Here is a 21,254-nt window from a genome sequence, read left to right as displayed (position 1 = left end):
CGTCATCACGCTGGTGGTCCCAGCCGCAGTCCTGCCCACCTGGACCCATGCGATTGCCTCCTTGTTTGCTTCCCCTCGTCTCCTCTCCTCCTGTGAGTGCGGTTTTACCCATGAACACCCGCCCCCATCCCACAGCCCACTCCCCATCTACAGCCAGCTGGGTCTTGTCACTGGTTCGTTGGCAGTGCTGTTAATGCAGATCTATTGGGTCACTCTTCTCTAAATTTCAAGTCAAATGTCCCTCTGCTTTGGATCTCAGCTTGTCTGTCACTTCTTCAGAAAATCCATTCCTAATCACACCAAAGCAGATCAGGTTGACTATCATGTACTCACATAGCACAATGTGCTTCTCCTTCGAAGCAGTTACAATTTGTACAGTTGTGTGATAATCTCATTAGTACCCATTTTCCCCAATGGATTAAGCTCCACAAGGGCAGGAACCATGTCTGTCTCCTCAAACGTTGTATTATTATTACCCAGCATAATTATTTTGAGAAAAAATACCAGCCAGATTTTATACTTTTACATTTCATTCAACTCCATTACATTTGATTCTTCAAAATGTTTCAATTCTTTTTTAAAAAACTTTAAAAAAATTAATTCATTCTCCCTTAAAACTTTACAAAATGCTACCTGACCCAAAGCCCTCAGCCTTATGAAAAGAGAAGCTGAGTCTGAGAACTCGCACTCTTTTTCGCCTCCGGCCCTAATGCACACCAACTGGAAGATGCCCTCGGGGTTTTTACCTGGACCAATTCAGCAGCAACGTTGAGGCGTACAGAGAGAGGCAGTTCTTGAAGGGCTTGAACCAATGACTCACAGTCCACGTAAAATGCTGAATTCTAAAAATAAGAAAAATAACTATACCATACATATATATGTGATACATATTTCTGGTGATGGTGATGTGAACCTTTTAGAAATAAAAGAGCACAAGATGAAAGTAACTATAAAAAAAATATTCCCTGGATTTACATTCAGCTGCGTCTCAGATAAAGAAATCACACTTGATAATGATTCAGTGTATCACCTCCGAGTTAGGATGGACAAAAAAAAACAAAAACAAAATGGGACAACTGTAATAGCATAATCAATAAAATATATTTAAAACAAACAAACAAACAAACAAAAACAACCACAACCTTCCTGAGCCACCGCTCACACTGTGGGAGCAGCAGGGCAGTGACCGCCCCCACCATCAAGAATGCATGGTAACCTGGGGACTGGGCACTCTTGGACTTACCGGCAAACTGAAAGAAAAATAAGCATCAGTAAAATCTAAGTGGATGCCTCCCTCAAATTCAATGGCTGACCTTTGGGATAAGGGGGTGGGGGCAGGCACAGCCCCAGGAGCCCAGGCGGCGCCTGCTAACAAGGAAGAAGAGGATGGAAACCCACCAACAGCAGGCAGCACGCTGTGTGAGGCCAACACTAAAGGCTCCCTTTGACTCCCTTTCCGTTCACAGATGTAAGTCACACCCCTGCGAGGACCTCCCAAGTTCCCTGGCCACTCAAGAGAAGGACAAAACTAAATTAAGGTGGTTATAATGACCTCACATTAGAGGCACACAGCACTGACCACCTCACCTACCAGGGACAGTCACAGGTCCAGCTAGAACCACGTCTTAATCTATAACCCCTGACTAACTTCAAGTTAGAAGAAAATCCAGGGCTCATCTAGTCCAATCTCCAGTCCCCTGCAGGAATGTCTCAGGTAGATGAGTTTAGACTTGGGACAGAGGGTCAGTCATTCCTGGTGCACTCAAGAAGAGCCCGAAACGAAACCCAGACCCATGCTCACCCCTAACCTTGACAACAGCAGTGCATGGGGGTCAAAGGAACAATGTGGCTTTTCCACTGCCCTTCTGAAATTTTCCAAAGACGATAGCTCTTAGGCAAGGAACCTTGGCAGCACCAATTGTGGCCCTTTGTCCTGGAAAAAGGGGGCTTATATTTACATCTAAAAAAAAGGATTTACAGAACAGATGGAAAGTAACTGATAAGAAAAGCCCTGATAAGAAAGTGAGACCATCAGTAGGCTGCAGGCCCTTCCTCCCCGCTGCACACACACCTCACTGCCGAGATCCAGGCCAGCAGGGCCACGTCTTTGTGTTCAAGTTTGGAGACACTCTCTCTTGGCCCACTGTAAGGTGTGATCTTGAGTGCTTGACACATGGGTAAGTCACCAAATTACAAACTGGAAATCTCACCCTCCCCACGGCCAAGCTGTCTGCAAGGCCACACATGCAGACTCCTTCATTCAGCCTCTAAACGGGCAAGAACTTTCCCTCCACCACCTGTTGCTCTCTCAGCTCTCCAGAGAACTGTTGAGACATTTCGGAGTCTGGCTAAATGTGCCCAAACTTCCTCTGTGCCCTTTTTGCATCCCGTGCAAGATGACTACAGGGTACACCATCAACAATGAGAAGTGTGTGAGACTGACCACAAAGAGATGAGGGAACAGCCAGGCTGTGCTTGGGAGCCACGCTCTGAATGATGGACACTTGGTCATGTTTGCGACTCGAATGTCTCCTCCCCGCGCATTTCTAATGTCCACCCACCATCCACGCCCTGGCTGACATTACACCACCTCCACGATGGCGTCCAGACATTGGAGCCACCACAGTAATTGCTCCTCGTCTCCTTGCAGGTGTCCCAGGGCCCAGGACCTGCCATCAAGTGCCACTTTCTAAGAGTCCTTTTTTCATCACCAATTTGCCCCTTAACAGGCTAAAGCTGAAAACATTAGATGAAAAGGGAGCTGAAGTGACTTGTTTGTAATAAGTGTAAATTTTACAATTGGTGTCAATGGAATAATAACCACGAATTAGCTTTTTGCTACAGGATTTTAATTTAAAATAACTGGTAGTCTAATTTTTGCCTGGAGAGCCCAGTCCCCACATCCACTTGACCAACTCTGATGGTCACTTGGGGCTGGGGCATGCAGCCTGGTCTGTGATGCCAGGGCACCCAGATGTCTTCTCTCCCGCAGACGCTGAGGCTGGCAGAGGGGAGCAGGCTTGACTATTAGCACGAAGCCCCCCCACACACCACTTCTCTGCCATCAGTGTGCACAGAAGTCCGTCTGGGGGTGAGAGTCTGTAATCCTGAAGGTCCCTCTGTCCAGGAACCTTATCAGGCTCTGAATCTCAGAGTCTTTGTAAAGATACACCATTTGGTGTGAAAAGAACATACTGGATACTCCATTTTGCAGCTTAAACAAAGCCTAGAACTGCGTTCCTTTCGTTCTATTCCACCTTGCTGAGAGGGGATCACCATAGCCTTTGCTCAGGCCATCTCACCCTCCTCCAGAGCTATCACACAGGCTGTATTCACTTGGGACTCGGGGCCACATGTACACTCCACAGAAGTACCCGCCCAAATCAGGCCGCACCTTTTAAAGGGGTGGGGAGCTTTTCAAGATGTAGGTTCTCAGGCCTCACTCAGAGCTGGGTTCTGGGGGGTGGACCTAGGAGTCTACACCTTTAGAAGCCAGGCGTTCAGGAACCACTGCATGCCATCTGGCACTCAACAGTTGCTTAAGTAGTTCTGTTAAATAAATAAGTCACCATGTCAACAAAATGAAAAATGAAATGAAAAAGGTGATCTTTTGAAACAGATCTATTTTTTTCACCTAAAGAAGTTCTCCTGCCTCCCTTTCCCTCCACACATGTCCCCGTACTATCCGAAGGAAAGGTGTGAAAATCCCACTCATGGACCGAAGGGACAGCTCCCCCGCAGTAACTAACATGTGCCCACCGCCAGGCTTCGTCCCCATCACCCTGCACAGGAACCACAAGGAAGCGAAGGCAAGTCAACGTGATGGCGCTGGGTCCCTCTCCTATAAGGACGTCCTTTGAAGACCTAACACGTCCCACTATCGAATTCCTACTTTTTCCCCTTTCTCTGTATTGTCTTGTGCCACTGGTTGCACTGGGGGCAGAGGGAGCATGAGGGAAAATACATACATGTATTGGTGTGTGTGATTACACAAATACATATATGTAATTTCCTTTCTTTTTCTCTCTCAAACCTACAAGAAGAAAGAGGATTTAAGTGGGACAGAAAAGAGTTTTGATGCGGAAATGATAAATTCGGTTTTGACTATGCCCCACCAATACCTCAACTCAGAATGTTCAAAATCAAACTTGCCTTCCTTCTACTCTCCTTTGTCCCACTAATGGCATCACCACTCACCTAGTCTGGATGTACAACTACAAATCTTTCTTGTCCCCATGTTTCGTGTTTGGTCAGTGCCACAAGCCACCTCGTCCTCTGCTCAAGTCCCATCATCTGCAGCCCTTTCCCACCCTCACTGCCCCCACTGTCAGGCCCCATCCCTTCCCACTCACCCAACATAATATCCTCCCCAAATGCTTTCCCTGCCTCCAGCCGCTGAGCTCTTCAGCTCCTCCTTCCCATTGGCTGAGGTCAAATCTAGCCATTTCTATTTTCTTGCTAAATTAAACTTCTGTGAACAAATCATTGTAGTCATATGAGCTAGTTTTCTATGCTCCCTACATGTCAGGAACTATGCTTAAAGGCTTTTATTTTTTAATTTAATCCTCATTAAAGCTCCAAGTTACATTTTATTATTAGTTCCATTTTACAGATGAGAAAAAAGAGAAGGAAGGGAGTTTGCCCAAGTTGCAGAACAAGGATCCACACTCAGGTTTGTCTCTCACATGCTAAACTGCCCCTGGGAGAAAATGAGGACCAGACTGCTGGTACTAACTAGTCCAGACCTGGAGACGACTCCTCCAGAGAAACCGCACTCCAGCCACACTCCCCAGCTGAGCGCAGCCCGGTCTCTCAGATCGCCTCTTCCCTCTCCTGTGGTTCCCCTGGGCAGGACCTACCAGAATCACACTCATCCACAAGGGCCCATTCAAATGATCTCTTTCCCACGGCACTGCTCTCAATCACTTCCAGCCCACTATAGCTGTCTCTCACAGAAGTATGTTAGTTCATTTATCACACCACTTACTTTATGTTGCATTCTTTTTCATTTATTACATAAATATTTACTGATCATCTACTATACATCAGCCACTAAGGTAGGGCACTCAGGGTGGTGAACAAGCATGCCTCTGTCTTCTTCACCTTTGAATAAGCTGCGTCTGATAAAATATCTAGTAAATAATGGTTGCTCAGTGCTTTGATGCCAACATGGTTCAAAGGAGCTGAAATGTGAGTTGTTTGGTTTTCACCATATTCGTCAATGATCTCAGTTTGTCTGTTTTCAACTTGTCCTAGAATTCTAAACTGTATCTCAGGTACATGCCCAAAGAGACTCAAACAAAGGCAAATATTTTTAGTTCCTGACTCCCTGTATATTATACTACATACTCTTTGCAGAGTGACAGGCAGTCCTTTTACAAGTAACTTCCATCACCTCAGTTTGTATAAGACAGTGTCCATCCCAAACAACTAAACAACACCAGCCCAGAGATAAAATGAGCCACCTACAGTGTATGTACTGAGCTGGTACTAGAATGGGGAAGAGGGTGCCTTACCTTTGGGCTTTGGGTCTGCTGCTCATCCACCTGTGTGAGGCCATGGGCAGACTGTCTAATCACCATACCAGAGAGTATGCAGTAGCCCTGGAATCGGGGAGCATGTAACAACCCACCAGTAATTCTCTATGCATTTTAAAGGGTAAAAAAATACCTGTTCTCTCTCATATGGAAAGAATCAGTGAAATCACGCTTGAAAAATAATCAAAACTCTTTGGGAAGAAAATATGGCATGAACCCAAAGCAAAATAATTGGGCTTTATAGATTCACTGAAAGACATCTGTGATTTTGTTCCTATTTGATAGCTTTAATTCTCCTAATTCTGGAAGAGGAGTTATTTAAAGTTATAATGTAAGGGATTTTTTAAACACCAAAAACAATGTGGAGGAAAAAATTAATTTTCAGCCCTAAGGGGAATTTTCACAAAAATGAAAAGAAGGAAGCCCAAATGGCAACTCAGAATCATGACTATAAATTTTCTACCTTGCATGCTAGTCTGTGTGAGCAATTTACACAGGTAGGCAAGTATGAAGGCGAACTCTACCTTCAAGGACCTATAAAATTTAAGCTCCCTGGAAATTATATGAGCAATGTAGGCAACTGAGACTAAACTGTACATGAATTACTAAAATCTTTTCTATGTAAACACTCTACTTCAACAATAACTTCAGAGCACAGTCTTCAGCCTTAAGAAGAGCCAATCACTCACATTCAAGACAATCCATCTTACCTGCTTTGGACACGAAGCCTCACCATCCCACTCTTTCTCCTCAGCAAACCGGAACTGTGAGAAGGAGTCCCCTAGAAACAGAAAAAAACATACAATTTATGTAAAAGCCAAAGGGAGACACTCAGTTCTCTGAACTCCCCTTTCAGAATAAAAGTACCATTTGTGAAGAGCTAACCATCCTGAACTCCGTGATATCTTTCAGTGGAAGGACCTGGCTTCCACATCGTCACACAGCAATCTGTGCATGGTGGACACTTGAAAATATTGTGAACAATGCATTTACTGTCCCATTCAGGTCTCAGCAAGTCACTACCCTACATGCTGGCCTGAACTGTACAGACCAGCAGACATGGCCATCTACCCATATTTAGCATATTGTCATCTTATCTGCTTAACGCAGGGGTGTCAAACTCATTTTTACCGAGGACCACATCAGCCTCACAGTTGCCTTCAAAGGGCCGAATGTAATTTCAACTCCTTAACAGTTAAAAAGTAGTTACATTTATACAGTCCTAAAATTATTTCAGCTCTTTGAAGGCAACCACAAGGCTGATGTGGTCCCCAGTGAAAATGAGATTGATACCCCTGGCTTAAGGTAAGCAAGGAAACTAATAGTTATGATTTTTGGGTGGGCACAGCAGAAAAGGATGGAGAACAGAAATGAAGGGAAGTAGTTCCAGACTGATCCACAATACAACAGACTTAAAATATCTCTTTGAGGTAAGGTTATGAACCTCAATCATTACTCCAAAAATCAACTGCTTAGAATGTCAAATGCCAGATAAAACTCAAAGAATGTGTATTAGATAGTTAACGTGAATCATAGTACACTGCTCCGATCTCTCGGAATAAAGGAATATCAAGTTGCAAGATAGACATAAGCATGCATGAAAGAAAATCCTGTACAGCAAGCTTTGACATAGGCTTATTTTGTAAATGTGTACTTATCTGATTATTTGCATGAAAAACAGCTAATTTATAAATGAAGAATTATTTCTTGGCCTAGCTTTCAGGATCCTCCAAAATGTGGTCCTACCTCATTAACCCACATTTACTGCCTATTTCTTCAGACTTTCTGCTCCAGAGTGAGCCTTTTCCATATTCCACACTGGCCTCATTTGTTTTAATCCTTCACTCTCGTCTGGAAGATCCACACACTTCTACCCAGTTATATTCTATTTATATGTCAAAAACCCAGGTACAACCCACTTCTTCCACCTGTGATACCCCCGTGGGGATTTAACCATATATTTGTTCTTTACTTCTACATTAAAAGGAGGGAAAAATGAAGAACTCAAAATTAAAGAGACAAAGATAAATTTAAAGATGAAAACTATGCCAATCCCACCAATTCCAAAACACATGGATCATAACATTAACATTTGACAAGCTCAAATTCAAGGCCAAAAGGACCAAGAATGACACTCTTTATCACGAAAAAGGGTAAAATCACTACTCGTATTCCATGGTAAATCAATCTAATCCCCCAAAAAGTATGATACAAAGAATCTGAATAATATAATTAATAAGGTCTTGTATATGGATGTAGATGTATGTGTATTTGTGCATGTATGTACTATGATTGATTATATGAGGTCTGTCCGGATAAAGTCCAACCATTATTAATATAACGAGAGTGGTTTGCATGACACTGATGCAACCTGGCAGCCAAAGAGAGAAGACGGGAATGTGCGTGCATAAACAATGATGACTTCACTGTACTAGTCAGTGGTGGGGGAGGGGGTATACACCATTGAGTAAGCATGTGCACTATGTGGCCATCGCATTCAAAATGACTGAGCAAGTAGAGCAACAAGTCTGCATCAAATTTTGTGTTAAGCTTGAACATTCCTCTGCGGAAACTATTCAGATGATTCACAAGTCTTTTGGAAATGATGCAATGAGTGCAGCGCAAATAAAAGTGTGGTGGAGATGCTTTAAAGATGGTGGAGAATCTGTTGAAGGTGATCCTAGCTCTGGAAGGCCTGCAACAAGCAGTGCACCTGAGAATGTTGAACGTGTCCGTGCTGCATCAACAAAGATCAGAAACTGACAGTGCAAGAACTAGAAGCTAATTTGAGGATTCCAAAATCTACTGTGTCTGAGATTTTGACACAGGATCTTGGCATGAAACATGTCAGGGCAGAATTCGTTCCCTGGCTTCATGCCGCAGTTGCTAATGAACTAATTCAAACCCCTACCAAGGAACTAGATTTCCTCAAGAAGGTCATAATTTTGAAGGGGACCGAGATGTCACTGTCCTATGTACAATGTGTCTTGTATCTGGTGTTTTCTCCAAGAAATGTATTTTTCATTTTACATGGCTGGATAATTTCTGGACACACCTTGTATGTGTATACTTTATAAATATCTGTGCAACATTAATTTTTAAAAGTACTATAAAAAGGCCACAAAACCTCAACAAATCCTAAAGTGTAATAGTCATATAAACCATATTCACTATTGATAAATATTTGTAGCACATATTGGTAAAGAGCATCTCTTACATAGAACTTTTGTAGATCAATCAGAATAAAACCATTAAATAGAAAAAAAGGGGTGAGAATAATATATATACATGATCTACATAGGTTTATATATATAAATCTATTATTACATATACATATGAAATAAATAATAAATGAATAAATTAAAGATCAATCTGGCTACCTAATATCAAACATACAAGAAGTCTGTAATAGTAAAAACAACATGGTACTGGCATAAAAACAGACACATAGATCAATGAAACAGAATAGGGAGCCCAAAAATAAATCAACAGTATATGACAAAGGAGGCAAGAACATACAATAGGTAAAGACAGTCGATTCAATACATGGTACATAAAAACAAAATTAGACCACCTTCTTTTTTTTATCCTCACCCAAAGACATATTTATTGATTTTAGAGAGGAAGGAAGACAGAAAGAAACATTTATGTGAGAAAGAAACAGCAATTGGTTGCCTCCTGTATGAACCCCAACTGGGGATCAAACCCACAACCTTTGCAGATCAAATCCGCAATCTTTTGGTGTATGGGACAATGCTCCAATCAGCTGAGCCACCCAGCCAGAGCTACACCTTCTTACACCATATACAAGAATAAACTCAAAATGAATGAAAGACTTACATGTAAGACTTGAAACTATAAAACTCCTAGAAGAAAACACAGGCAGTAAAATCTCTGACATTTCTCTTAGCAGTATTTTTCCTGATATATTTCCTTAGGCAAGGGAAACAAATGAAAAACAAATAAATAGGACTGCATCAAACTAAAAATGTTTTGCACAGCAAAAGAAACTGTCAACAAAATGAAAAGACAACCTACTGAATGGGAGAAGATATTCACCAATGATACATCCAATAAGGGGTTAATATCCAAAATATATAAAGAACTCAAACTACAACAACAACAAAAAAAACAAACCAATTACAAAATGGGCACACAGCCAATAAACATATCAAAAGGCGCTCAGTGTCACTAAGCATCAGGGAGATGCAAATTAAAATTACAATGAGATAACACCTCAGACCTGTCAAAATGGCTATCATCAATAAATCAACAAACTACTAGTGTTGGTGAGGATATGGAGAAAAGAGAACCCTCATGCACTGTTGGTAGGAAAGCAGATTGGTGTAACCATTATGGAAAACAGTGTAGGGTCTCCTCAAAAAATTAAAAATGCAACTGCCTTATGACTCAGAAATTCCACTTCTGGGTATATGCCAAAGAAACCCAAAACACTAATTTGAAAGAATATGTGTACCTCTATGTTCACTGCAGTGTTATTTACAAGAGCCGAGCCATGGAAGCAACCCAAGCGCCCATCAACAGATAAGTGGATTAAAATGTTGTGGTACTCCCTGGCTGGTGTAGCTCAGTGGATTGAGCTCGGGCTGCGAACCAAAACATTGTAGGTTCGATTCCCAGCCAGGGCACATGCCTGGGTTGCAGGCCACAGCCCCCAGCAACCACACATTGATGTCTCTGTCTCTGTCTCTGTCTCTCTCTCCCCCCCCCCCCTCTCTCTCTCTCTCTCTCCCTCCCTTCCCTCTCTAAAATTAAATAAATAAAATCTTTCTTAAAATCTTAAAAAAAAGAACAATTGTAAAAAAAAGATGAAAAAAATGTTGTGGTACAGAGATGCAATGGAATATTGCTCAGCCATAAAAAAGGAAATCTTACCATTTGTGTAAACATAGATGGACCTAGAGGGCAATATGCTAAATACAATAAGTCATACAGAGAAAAACAGTTACCATATAATTTCACTTATATGTGGAAGCTAAAGAACAAAATAAATAAATAAAATAGAAACAGACTCATAGAGGCAGAGAACAGACTAATGGTTGCCAGAAGGAAGCAGCACTGGAGATCGGGTAAAAAAAAAATGAGGGATTAAGAAGTACAAATTGGAGACTTCCGGCAAGATGGAGGAATAGGTGGACGCACCGTACCTCCTCGTACAACCAAGATTAGAAAACCAATAATTTACAACAATAATTTACTATCAGAATAACACCCAGATCCGGCAGAGGATTTATCTGAATGGAAGTCAGGCAGCCAAGAAGTTGAAGTAGCCGCGTTCATCCGGACTGGTAGGAGAAGACCAGCCGGGCGGGCGCAGGGCTGGCTGGGGTCGGAGGCGCGCGGAGGTCGGGGGAAGGTTTGGCGCGAAATCGGCGCAAAAGCCATCCGGGGGTGCAAGGAGGCAGCGGTGATCCCTGAGTACGCAAGCTGCGTGCGGCTGGCAGACCCAGAGGGGCAGCGATTGTGGACCAGGGCAGAACTCGCGGCCCAGAAGCCCAGACAAGGCTCTGAGTCCAGGGGAACGGAACTACCGCCATTGTTTTCTCCTGCCCCGCCCCCATATATAACGTCATAATCTAGCGACTGGGGCGCCCAACCCCGGTGAACACCTAAGGCTCCGCCCCCCACCGTAACAAGAGCAACCAGACCGGAAAAAAAAAGGAGAGACAGGGGAAAAAAAACTATGTTTTCAACAGAGCAGATCAGTCCCCCGGGACTCATCCTTTTGAGCGACCAAGAATTAGCCAATCTATCAGATGCGCAGTTCAAAACACTGGTGATCAGAAAGCTCACGGAACTGGTGGATTTTGGATGAAATTTAGATGAAAGAATGCAGATTACCATAAAACAGATGCAGGAAGACACGCGGAGGAGAGCCAATAGTGAAAGGAAGGAATATGAGTCTCAAAACAATACAGTGGACCAGAAGGAAGATAGAATCAACCAAGCAGGAAAGCATGATGAAATAAGAATTCAAAAAATTGAGGAAAAGATTAAGAGCATCCAAGACACCTTTAAACATTCCAATATCCGAATTATAGGGGTACCAGAATCAGAAGGGGAAAAGCAACAGATTGAGCACGTATTTGAACAAATAATAAAGGAGAACTTCCCCAATCTGGCAAAGGGAACAGTCTTCCAAGAAATCCAAGAAGCTCAGAGAGCCCCAAAGAAGTTGGACCCAAGAAGAAACACACCAAGGCACATCATAATTACATTAGCCAAGGTAAAAACGAAGGAGAGAATCCTAGAAGCAGCAAGAGGTAAGGGGACAGTAACCTACAAAGGAGTTCCCATCAGACTGTCAGCTGATTTCTCCAAAGAGACCTTACAGGCAAGAAGGGGCTGGAAAGAAATATTCCAAGTCATGAAAGACAAGGACCTACATCCCAGATTGCTCTATCCAGCAAAGCTCTCATTTAGAATGGAAGGGCAGATAAAGTGCTTCTCAGATAAGGTCAAGTTAAAGGAGTTCATCATCACCAAGCCCTTATTTTATGAAATGCTAAAGGGACTTATCTAAGAAAAGAAGATAAAGAAAAGACATGTATAGTAAAAGGACAGCAAACTCACAAATATTAACAACCACACCTAAAGCAAAACCAAAGCAACTAAGTAAACAATTAGAACAGGAACAGAACCACAGAAATGGAGGGCACATGGAGGGTTAGCAGCAGGGGGGTGGGAGGAGGAGAGAGGGGGAAAAGGTATAGAGAATAAGTAGCATAGAATGTAGGTTGAAAATAGATAGGGGGAGGGCAAGAATAGTACGGGAAATGTAGAAACTAAAGAACTCACAAGTATGACACATGGACATGAACTAAAGGGGAAAATGTGGGTGGGAGGGGGGTACAGGGTGGAGGGGAGAGAAGGGAGGAAATGGGACAACTGCAATAGCATAATCAATAAAATATATTTAAAAAAAAAAAAAAGAAGTACAAATTGGTAGTTACCAAATAGTCATAGGTATGTAAAGTACAGCATAGGGAATACAGTCAACAATATTGTAATAACTATGCATTGTGCCAGGTGGGTACTTGAAATATCAGGGGGACTACTTTGTAAATAGGATTCACTAACAACTATACTGTACACCTGAAGCAAATACAAAATAATATTAAATATAAAATGTAATTGAAAAACATTTTTAAAAAAAGAAAGGAATTTAAAATGGCAATAAAATCAGAGGTACTCTTAAAAAGGAAAAAATCAATCTGGTAGATTTTTAAAACCTAACCAAATAGCTAAATACCTTATTCAGTGTTATTTTTGACACTCATGAACTTTTATATTATAAATGATCCTAGGATTGCACATATTACTATAATATATAATCAGCACAAGATAACAGTAATGCAAACAAAGCATGCTATGTGTAGTTAATATCTGAATATTTACTTTCAAATACAGGTAAGATTCCACCAATAGCTAAATGGCTTGTTACAAACTAATCCTCTTGCTGAGAACTAGGAACACTAGGCCAAACCAAAGAATAATAACAATAACAATAACAACAACAACAACAACAACAACTTACCTGAAGACATGTAACAGAATCCCACCCACTCCCATCCCCATGTGGGTTCTGTTTACTCTATGGTTCTTTTGGCCCACCATCATTAAGAACTGAGGCTCTCAATGCCAAGGTGGTAAAAAGGAAAGGAACTATCTATTCAAAAGTTATATAGGTTCCGAATAATGGCAAAATGTTGCCATTAAATCCCAAAATCCCTTTAAAACACCCCCCCCACACACACACAGTCCTGCCTCCCCTTGCCAAACCAGGCCAGGCAGGGGTACCTATCTCGGAAAAAGAAAATAGAAGTCTGTAGCTCGCCTGGGCTCCTGTTCTCAATCCAAAGCCATGTGGCACTTCTTCATGGTAGGCCGGTGGGAGTCCTGCATTCTTTCAAACCGTGTGGCCAAGGCCCTGCCCTGCCGGTACATACATGGTCAAGAGGCTTCTCCTTCCCCAGCTCCATGGTCAAGAGGCCTACATGGCTGCCACATCCTGCTTTTCTGCTTCTTTCTACCTGCGTAGTCAAGAGAGCCCCTCTCTCCGCTCCCAAACCAATGGGTAAGCCCCAGCATGGCTGCCGCACCTGGGTCTAAATCCCTGTGAGGATCTTCCTCCATGACCCCATTCCCGACTCCTCCTGCAATTAGCTACACCTGCTAGCACTGCCATATTTTTCCGCCTTCCTCGGCTACCATTGTCAGTATAGGTGAGCATGGCCCCGTGAAGCCACTGTGCCAAGCTGCTCTCGCAGGTGCAGGAAGCCCCTCCCGCTACATTGCATCCTGCGTTAAAGTCATGCCCATCTCCCTGGCTCCAAGTGCGTACACCTTTTGACATTATTAAAACACTGTTCAGGTTCTTCAGATATGCAAAGCAGCTCTCAATGGCCCTGCTCCACTCCCCTCATCCCCCAAGCAATAGCTGTGGGGACATTAGGATTTTGGTGGGGGACCTCTGGCTCAGCACCCCATTACAATTAGAGCAGGGGTCCCCAATCTCCAGGCTGTGGACAGCTACTGGTGAGGTCTGGGCCTGTTAGGGACAGGGAGGCACAGCAGGAGGTGAGCTTGGATGTAACGCACTTGAATCATCCCAAAACCATCACCCCCCCACCCCAGTCCATGGAAAAGTTGTCTTCCACAAAACCGGTTCCTGGTGCCAAAAATGTTGGTTACCGCTGCACTAGAGAACTAAGACAGCAGTGAGAGTGTGAGGGACAAAGGTCCAGAGAGAGGAGAAGAACAAGGAGATGAGTCTAACATTTAGAACTGCTTTTCCCTTTGAGGCATTTGATAATTTCCAAAGGATGGGGAGGCCTGAGAGACTGAAAAACTGACTATAAAATAACCACCAGGGGGGCTGTGAAGCTGCAGAGACCTGCTGCTAGTCTTGACCACACTGGGCAAACACAAGCTGGAGTCCAGGGCCCATGGATGAGAGTCTTAGAAAGCAGGGCTTTCCCGAGGGGCCCCTGATGGCCACCTCTTAGAACTGGGACGAAGCAGGAATGGGCCAGCCCTCACAACGTCTGAGGCCAAGCTGTGAATCAGCTCAATCTCTGATTCTGCCCATAAGAAAAAAGTCCTTTTTGGAGGAAAATTACATTATCAATAGCCTAAAATTATCTCTACAATTTTTTAATACAGTGTCCAAAATTCATGAAAAACCAGCAGGCATATCAGGAGACAAGACTGAGATAACAACAAGGTAAGAGAAAGGAAAAAATAAAGTTAAAGCAAAAAAAAAATATCCACAGAAGTTAAGATATTGGAGTTATCAATCAGACTTGGATTTTGCAGTATAAAAATTTCAACACCAGTAAAAACGACAGTCACATGATGACAGCCATGAAGTCATCTTTGATTCATATAAAATCTACGCATGAAAACACAAAGAAAACAATCTCTGAGGAAAATGAGTCGCCTAAAACACATTTTGTATACAGTAATCAAACTGCAAAACAATGCAACTTAAAAATTGTAATAAATAAAGCATAAAGTGGCTAATTTTGAAAAAGAAGCTTATTAAAATGACTACTGAGGAACATCTGCCCCTCTGATCCCCTCACCAAACATGAAGGAGTGTTGAGACTGGTCGAAATGATGACTCCTGGACTCAGGAGTGCTTCTGGAAAACACGCTAACAAAACTCTTCCTCCTGAATTACATCATGACACGCACAAAAATGATGGCAGTGTTGCCGGATGTGCTACTCCCACATCTTGGCCTTCAGATATGGGGACATGCAAAAACCAACGGAGACATTCTTTAAGACAGCACAGCACATTAACAAGGCATTCCACTCTGCTCCTGCTTTATTCCTTGCAGAGTGCTGGGTTCCCGGTCTCTCACTCTAAGGGCGCATTCAACTGAAGAACAGTGGAATGGAAACCCGTGGAGAACAATGATGTGACAGCCAGCTGTTGCTGACAATGAAACAAATGGCGAAGTTGAGAGTTCCTAAGAGTCGTAGCATTCAAAGTTTTGGTCACACTCACCCGCTGTATGTTCAGAAAGTAATTACAGCACAATGGGTTGAACAGAACTGCAAATCATAAAAGGAGCACAGCACTTCCTTCCTTCCTCGTCAGCCAAAGACTAATTCCATGACACAAGAGGCTGTGGACTGCCTTGTTGTGTACTAATACACCATCCTCAAACAAGTCGGAGGAGCACCGAGTGCCTGTTACAAAGGCTGCTTGAACAACAGCAACAAAAACCCCATCATATTCCACTTTGCAGATAAAAACACCAAGGCAGCAGGCCTACTAAACCCAATGATTGCTTATGAAGAACACAATTTATTCACTAGAATATGCTAAAAAAAAAAAAAAAAAAAGGAAACTGATGTACTTCAACAGTTCACCTTTTTCTTACAGAATAAAAACTCCCATATAATGCTATTCCAGCCACAATGCTATGGTTGGTTTACATGCAATAAAATCTGAGATACACACTGAAACAATTTTGTTATATCTTGAAAGTCAATTATATTGCTCTAATGCCACATTTCCAGAGCCAAAATTAATGACAGAACTTTTTTTTCAATCAAATAATTGTGTGAAGCAGCAAAATGTTAGAAAATTAAATATGTAGGACGGCAGCAACCTTAAGTATGCTTCTGAAAAATATTCTAAAAAATGTCTCAAGCAGCATGCAACACTCCAATTTCTGGAATTACTCATGATTAGCAAACAAATCCCCAAGTCTAAGATTCAGTGAAGAAATAAGTCTTTACCTGGTTACTATTAGAGAAGACAAGTTAACTGCTAAGTATCACCAGCGGTACTCTACTCTGGCAAAGCCAGCCAAACATCCTGCTCCCCTACCCACCTCAGCTAAAAGATGCCACTTACTTAGTATTTCAAATACACAGTAGCATATAGTGACTGTGGGAACAAGCTAACAGAAGACAGTGGTGAGAAATGAGAATGCCTGCACATGACCAAAATTAAATCTGGTAACTAAAAACTTTTATAATAAAATTTAATAGTTTTGTTAAATTTTCAGATTTTTTCTTGTATTTTGGATGTTCAATCCACAATGTAATATTGCCCTTTAGCTTCAGCTAAATACGACTTAACACTTGACCATTTGGCCAGTGTATATTTGGTGCACCTCAAACTTTCAGTTAGTGACATCCTATGAGGCCCTTTTAAAAATAAGGTAGTTTTTGCCCTGGCCAGGTGGCTCAGCTGGTTGGAGTTTTGTCCCCTATACCAAAAGGCTGAAGGTTAGATCCTGGGTTGGGGCACAGAGGGAAGGCAACCAACCTCCTTCTCTCTCACATCGATGTTTCAGTTTCTGTTTCTCTGTCTCTCTCTCTCCCCCCCACCCCTGCCACCCCCAAAAAGATAAAGGAAAACATATCCTTGGATGAGGATTAAAAATAATAATAATAAATAAAAATAAGGTAGCTCTATATGTATTGACATTAATAGATACCCATTACTCAACTGTTACATGAAAAAAGTCAAGTTTTAGTACAGTGTGAATAAGACATATAGATATACACACAAAATATAAATCACAAAAATACTAATATATGCCTAAAAGTAAGTTGAGATAATTATATACCTACTTTAAGAATGATTATCTCAGAAGATTTCCAGCCAAGATGGAGGTATAGGTTGATATACTTTGCCTCCTCACACAACCAAAACAAGGACAACAAATTTAAAAACAAAAAATAACCAGAACTGCCAGAAAATTGAACTGCATATAAGTCCAACAACCAAGGTGTTAAAGAAGAAACATTCATCCAGACTGGTAGGAGGGGCGGAGACAGGCAGCCAGGGCAGAGAGGACTCGTGGCAAGATGGCAGCTAGAGGACCCGGTGGTTCCACATTTGCATGTGGATAAACCGGGAGGAACAACTGGGGAGCGAGACAGGCCATGCAACCCAGGGTTCCAGCACAGGGAAATAAAGCCTCAAACCTCTGACTGAAAAAAAAAAAACTGTGGAGGCTGAGGCAGCAGAAGAAACTCCCAGCCTCACAGGAGAGTTCCTTGGAGAGACCCACAGGGCCCCTAGAATGTACACAAACCCACCCTCCCGGGAATCAGCACCAGAAGGGCCCAATTTGCTTGTGGGTAGCCAGGGAAGTGACTGAAAGCCAGCAAGAGCTGAGCAAGCAGCACTGTCCCCTCTTATACCCCTCTCCCACATACAGTGTCACAACACAGCCATGTGGATTGCCCTGCCCTGGTGAACACTTAAGGCCCCTTACTATGTAATAGACCCACTGAGACCACCAAAAAAAACAAACAAACAAAAAAAAAACCCCAGCCCAAATGAAAGAACAGATCAAAGCTCCAAAAATAGAACTAAGCAATGCAGAGATAGCCAACATATCAGATGCACAGTTCAAAACACTACCAATCAGGATGCTCAAAGAAACAGTTGAGTATGGTGGCAAAATAGAGGAAAAAGTGAAGACTATGCAAAGTGAAATAAAGGAAAATGTACAGGGAACCAACAGAGAAGGGAAGAAAACAAGGAGATGAATCAATGATTTGGACCAGAAGGAAGAGAGAAACATTCAACCAGAACAGAATGAAGAAACAAGAAATCAAAAACATGAGGAGAGGCTTAGGAACCTCTGGACAACTTTAAACATTCTAACATCTGAATCACAGGGGTACTAGAAGAAGAAGAGGAAGACCAAGAAATTGAAATCTTATTTGAACAAGTAATAAAGGAGAACTTCCCTAATCTGGTGAAGGAAATAGACTTCCAGGAAGTCCAGGAGGCCCAGAGAGTCCCAAACAAGTTGGACCCAAGGAGGCACACACCAAGGCACATCATAATTGTATTGACCAAGATTAAAAATAAGGGCAGAATCTTAAAAGCAGCAAGAGAAAAGGAGACAGTTACCTACAAAGGAGTTCTCATAAGACTACCAGCTGATTTCTCTAAAGAAACCTTACAGAAAAGAAGGGGCTAGAAAGAAGTATTCTAAGTCACGAAAGGCAAGGACCTACATCCCAGATTGCTCTACCCAGTAAAGCTTTCACTTAGAATGGAAGGGGGGGATAAGGTGCTTCCTAGATAAGGTCAAGTTAAAGGAGTTCATCATCACCAAGCCCTTATTATATGAAATGTTAAAGGGACTTATCTAAGAAATAAAAGATCAAAATATAAACAATAAAATGATAACAAACAACTATCAACAACTGAACCTAAACAAAAACAAACTAAGCAAACAACTAGAATAGGAACAGAATCATAGAAATGGAGATCACATGATGGGCCCTGGCTGGTGTAGCTCAGTGATTGAGTGCTGGCTGCAAACCAGAGATCACATGGAGGGTTGTCAGCAAGGAGGGGAGGTAGGAGAATGGGGGGAAAGATATGGGGAATAAGAAGCATAAATGGTAGGTACAAAATAGATGGGGAGGTTAAGAATAGTACAGGAAACGGAGAACTTCTATGCACGATCCATGGACATGGACAAGGAGGGGGACTGCTGTAGGGAAGGGGAGGTGCAGAGTGGAGGGGAATAAAGGGGAGAAAAAAAATGGGACAACTGTAATAGCATAATCAATAACATATATTGAAAAAAAAATGATTATCCCTCAGAGGGTGGGATTAAGGGAGACTTTTCCTTTCTCCACAATACCTGTTCTAGTTGTATTGTCCTTTGCTAGCAAGAAGCACCTATTACTCTTGCAACTGAGCCAAACAGAAATAAGGAAATCTAGAAAAAAGCTAAGTTGCCTGAGGGCAGGGATCTTCTAAGAATGTAGTTAAGGCAAAACATCCACAGATCTCAAAGCTGGAACCACAGATGCCATTTGTTCAACTCTCTCTTTAAAGAGCAATGAAGAACTTCAGGTCTGGAAGGTTCAATGGCCTGACCAAGGCCACACAGCCAGTTAGTGTTAGACACCAAGACCTCTTAAGTCCTACCATTTCTTATTATATCCATAAATAATAAAGTTCTTTCTGCTGTTTCCATTAGGTATTGAAGCTACCTGAAGTCCCTAGAACAAAGACAGTTACTCAATGAATATTTTATGACATTTAGTATAGTAATATTTTATATGTTGACAATGTTTGAAGATACAAAAATCCAAATACAAAAATAGAGAATTCTTTCTTTTAGGGAAAGAATCATTCAGGGTTCTTTTAAATAACTACTGTAGTACTTTTTTAAAAATCAATGTTTTTATAGAATTCTAGGTATTCTAAATATTATAGCCTCAGGAAAAAAATATATACCAACATTGACACTGTATTTATAATACCCACGATTCTCACTCCACCTAACTCCTTAAACTGGTCTAACACATGTTGTATGGTCAATGGCCAAGCGGACACTAAACTGGTTAGAATTCTGCAGTACTACACTTTGTAAAGGTTTAATCACAAAAGACACATCTTTGCACTTTAAGTTAACCCTCTGGGCCTCATCAGCAAAAAAGGGCTTTCTGCTAAGCAAAAGTACTTAACATAATGAAAGCTCTCCAGTGAAAATTCAAGTAGGGTTACAAAGAATTATCTAGACAAAGAAAAGCAAGCAAAGACTCAGTTTCAACAATTCAGATTTTAGGGATATATGAAAAGTGGAGTGTAAAAGATGGAAAATGTACATGAACCTAACAATACCCAGTTGCAATGCTTTGGTAGTGGCAATTTCCGTAACTGACATCTGTCCTAGGTATTTGGATCTTTTTGTCATAAAACTGACCCAGACCTTTGTGGTGCGTTCTTTTGGAAACCAACTCTAGAAAGCAAGAGGAATGTATCACTACTTCTGGATGAGTACTTCAGTTTAAGCTCCATTTTCCTGGCTTTTCTTTATCATGATCACATCTCCCCCACAGCCCTTAGTATATGCCCACAACCAGGACATGGTGTCTCTGGGAAACCACAAACAAACTTTATAGGATGACAAGTTCACAATCTTCATTAAAAAGAATATGCTGCAATAGTCACAATGGCTGCTGCAGAAAATGAAATGTCCCCTTTCTTCTCTCTGATTTCTCTATTCTCATCTATGAGAGATGGCACGGTTGGAAGGTCAAGGTGGAATCTAGGTCCACAGGCTAACACAGATCAATTCAATGATGACCACAGTTCAGCCTCTAGGACATAAAAAATCCCTGCCACCCCCAACTGCTAGCTTCCATGGATGAGCCTTTCTAGATGATGTCAAGCACTCTGATGTTTATCCTAAAACAACACAACAGCTAACATCTTGTCTTTGTGAGGAAGACTAACAAGCTACTACAGTATTAATACAATAAAAACGTCAGGCTGAGCCAAAGAACAAAAGAAATAAGAAAAAATTTCTCTTCCTGCTCAACAGTGACTTATAATTAGCTTTCTCACCAGGTGTGGGGTCCCCAAAGCCCCTGAGCATCAAATATCCACATTGAATACTACATAATAGATGTGCCTATCTTCCCAATGTCCCTAAAAAGTTGCCTCCCCATCTGCATGGTTTATGTAGAAGGAAAAGCCAAACACACTCAGGTATCATGAAAGGGTTCTAGGCTTTATGATAGAAGGATGATGCTAACATTCTAGAATTCAGAATCTAGCTGTTAGCCTCAAAATAGTTGAATAGTCTATGTTAACCCTGTAGCACTGTAGGCAATCTACTACAATTTCTCAGACCAGTTACTTCCAGAAATATCAAACCCTGGCACAGAACTCCAAGATGAGAATA

At 41.9% G+C, this 21,254-nt stretch overlaps 1 protein-coding gene across 1 annotated transcript in view; it reads right to left on the bottom strand.

The window, feature by feature from the left end:
• The window catches only part of AVEN (apoptosis and caspase activation inhibitor), a 171,284-nt gene that overhangs the window by 3,604 nt on the left and 146,426 nt on the right, over positions 1–21,254 (bottom strand). Inside the window, exons 3-4 of the mRNA XM_028504253.2 lie at positions 6,248–6,318; positions 747–842 (exon numbers count right to left, since the gene is read on the bottom strand). Coding sequence (XP_028360054.1) covers positions 747–842; positions 6,248–6,318 — 167 coding nt within the window. The remainder of the gene's footprint in view (positions 1–746; positions 843–6,247; positions 6,319–21,254) is intronic.

Source organism: Phyllostomus discolor, chromosome 1 (genome assembly GCF_004126475.2).
Source record: "Phyllostomus discolor isolate MPI-MPIP mPhyDis1 chromosome 1, mPhyDis1.pri.v3, whole genome shotgun sequence".
In the NCBI taxonomy this organism is placed as follows: Eukaryota; Metazoa; Chordata; class Mammalia; order Chiroptera; family Phyllostomidae; genus Phyllostomus; species Phyllostomus discolor.
Note: the sequence above shows the minus strand (reverse complement) of the source record. Positions and strands in the feature narration are given on the sequence as shown.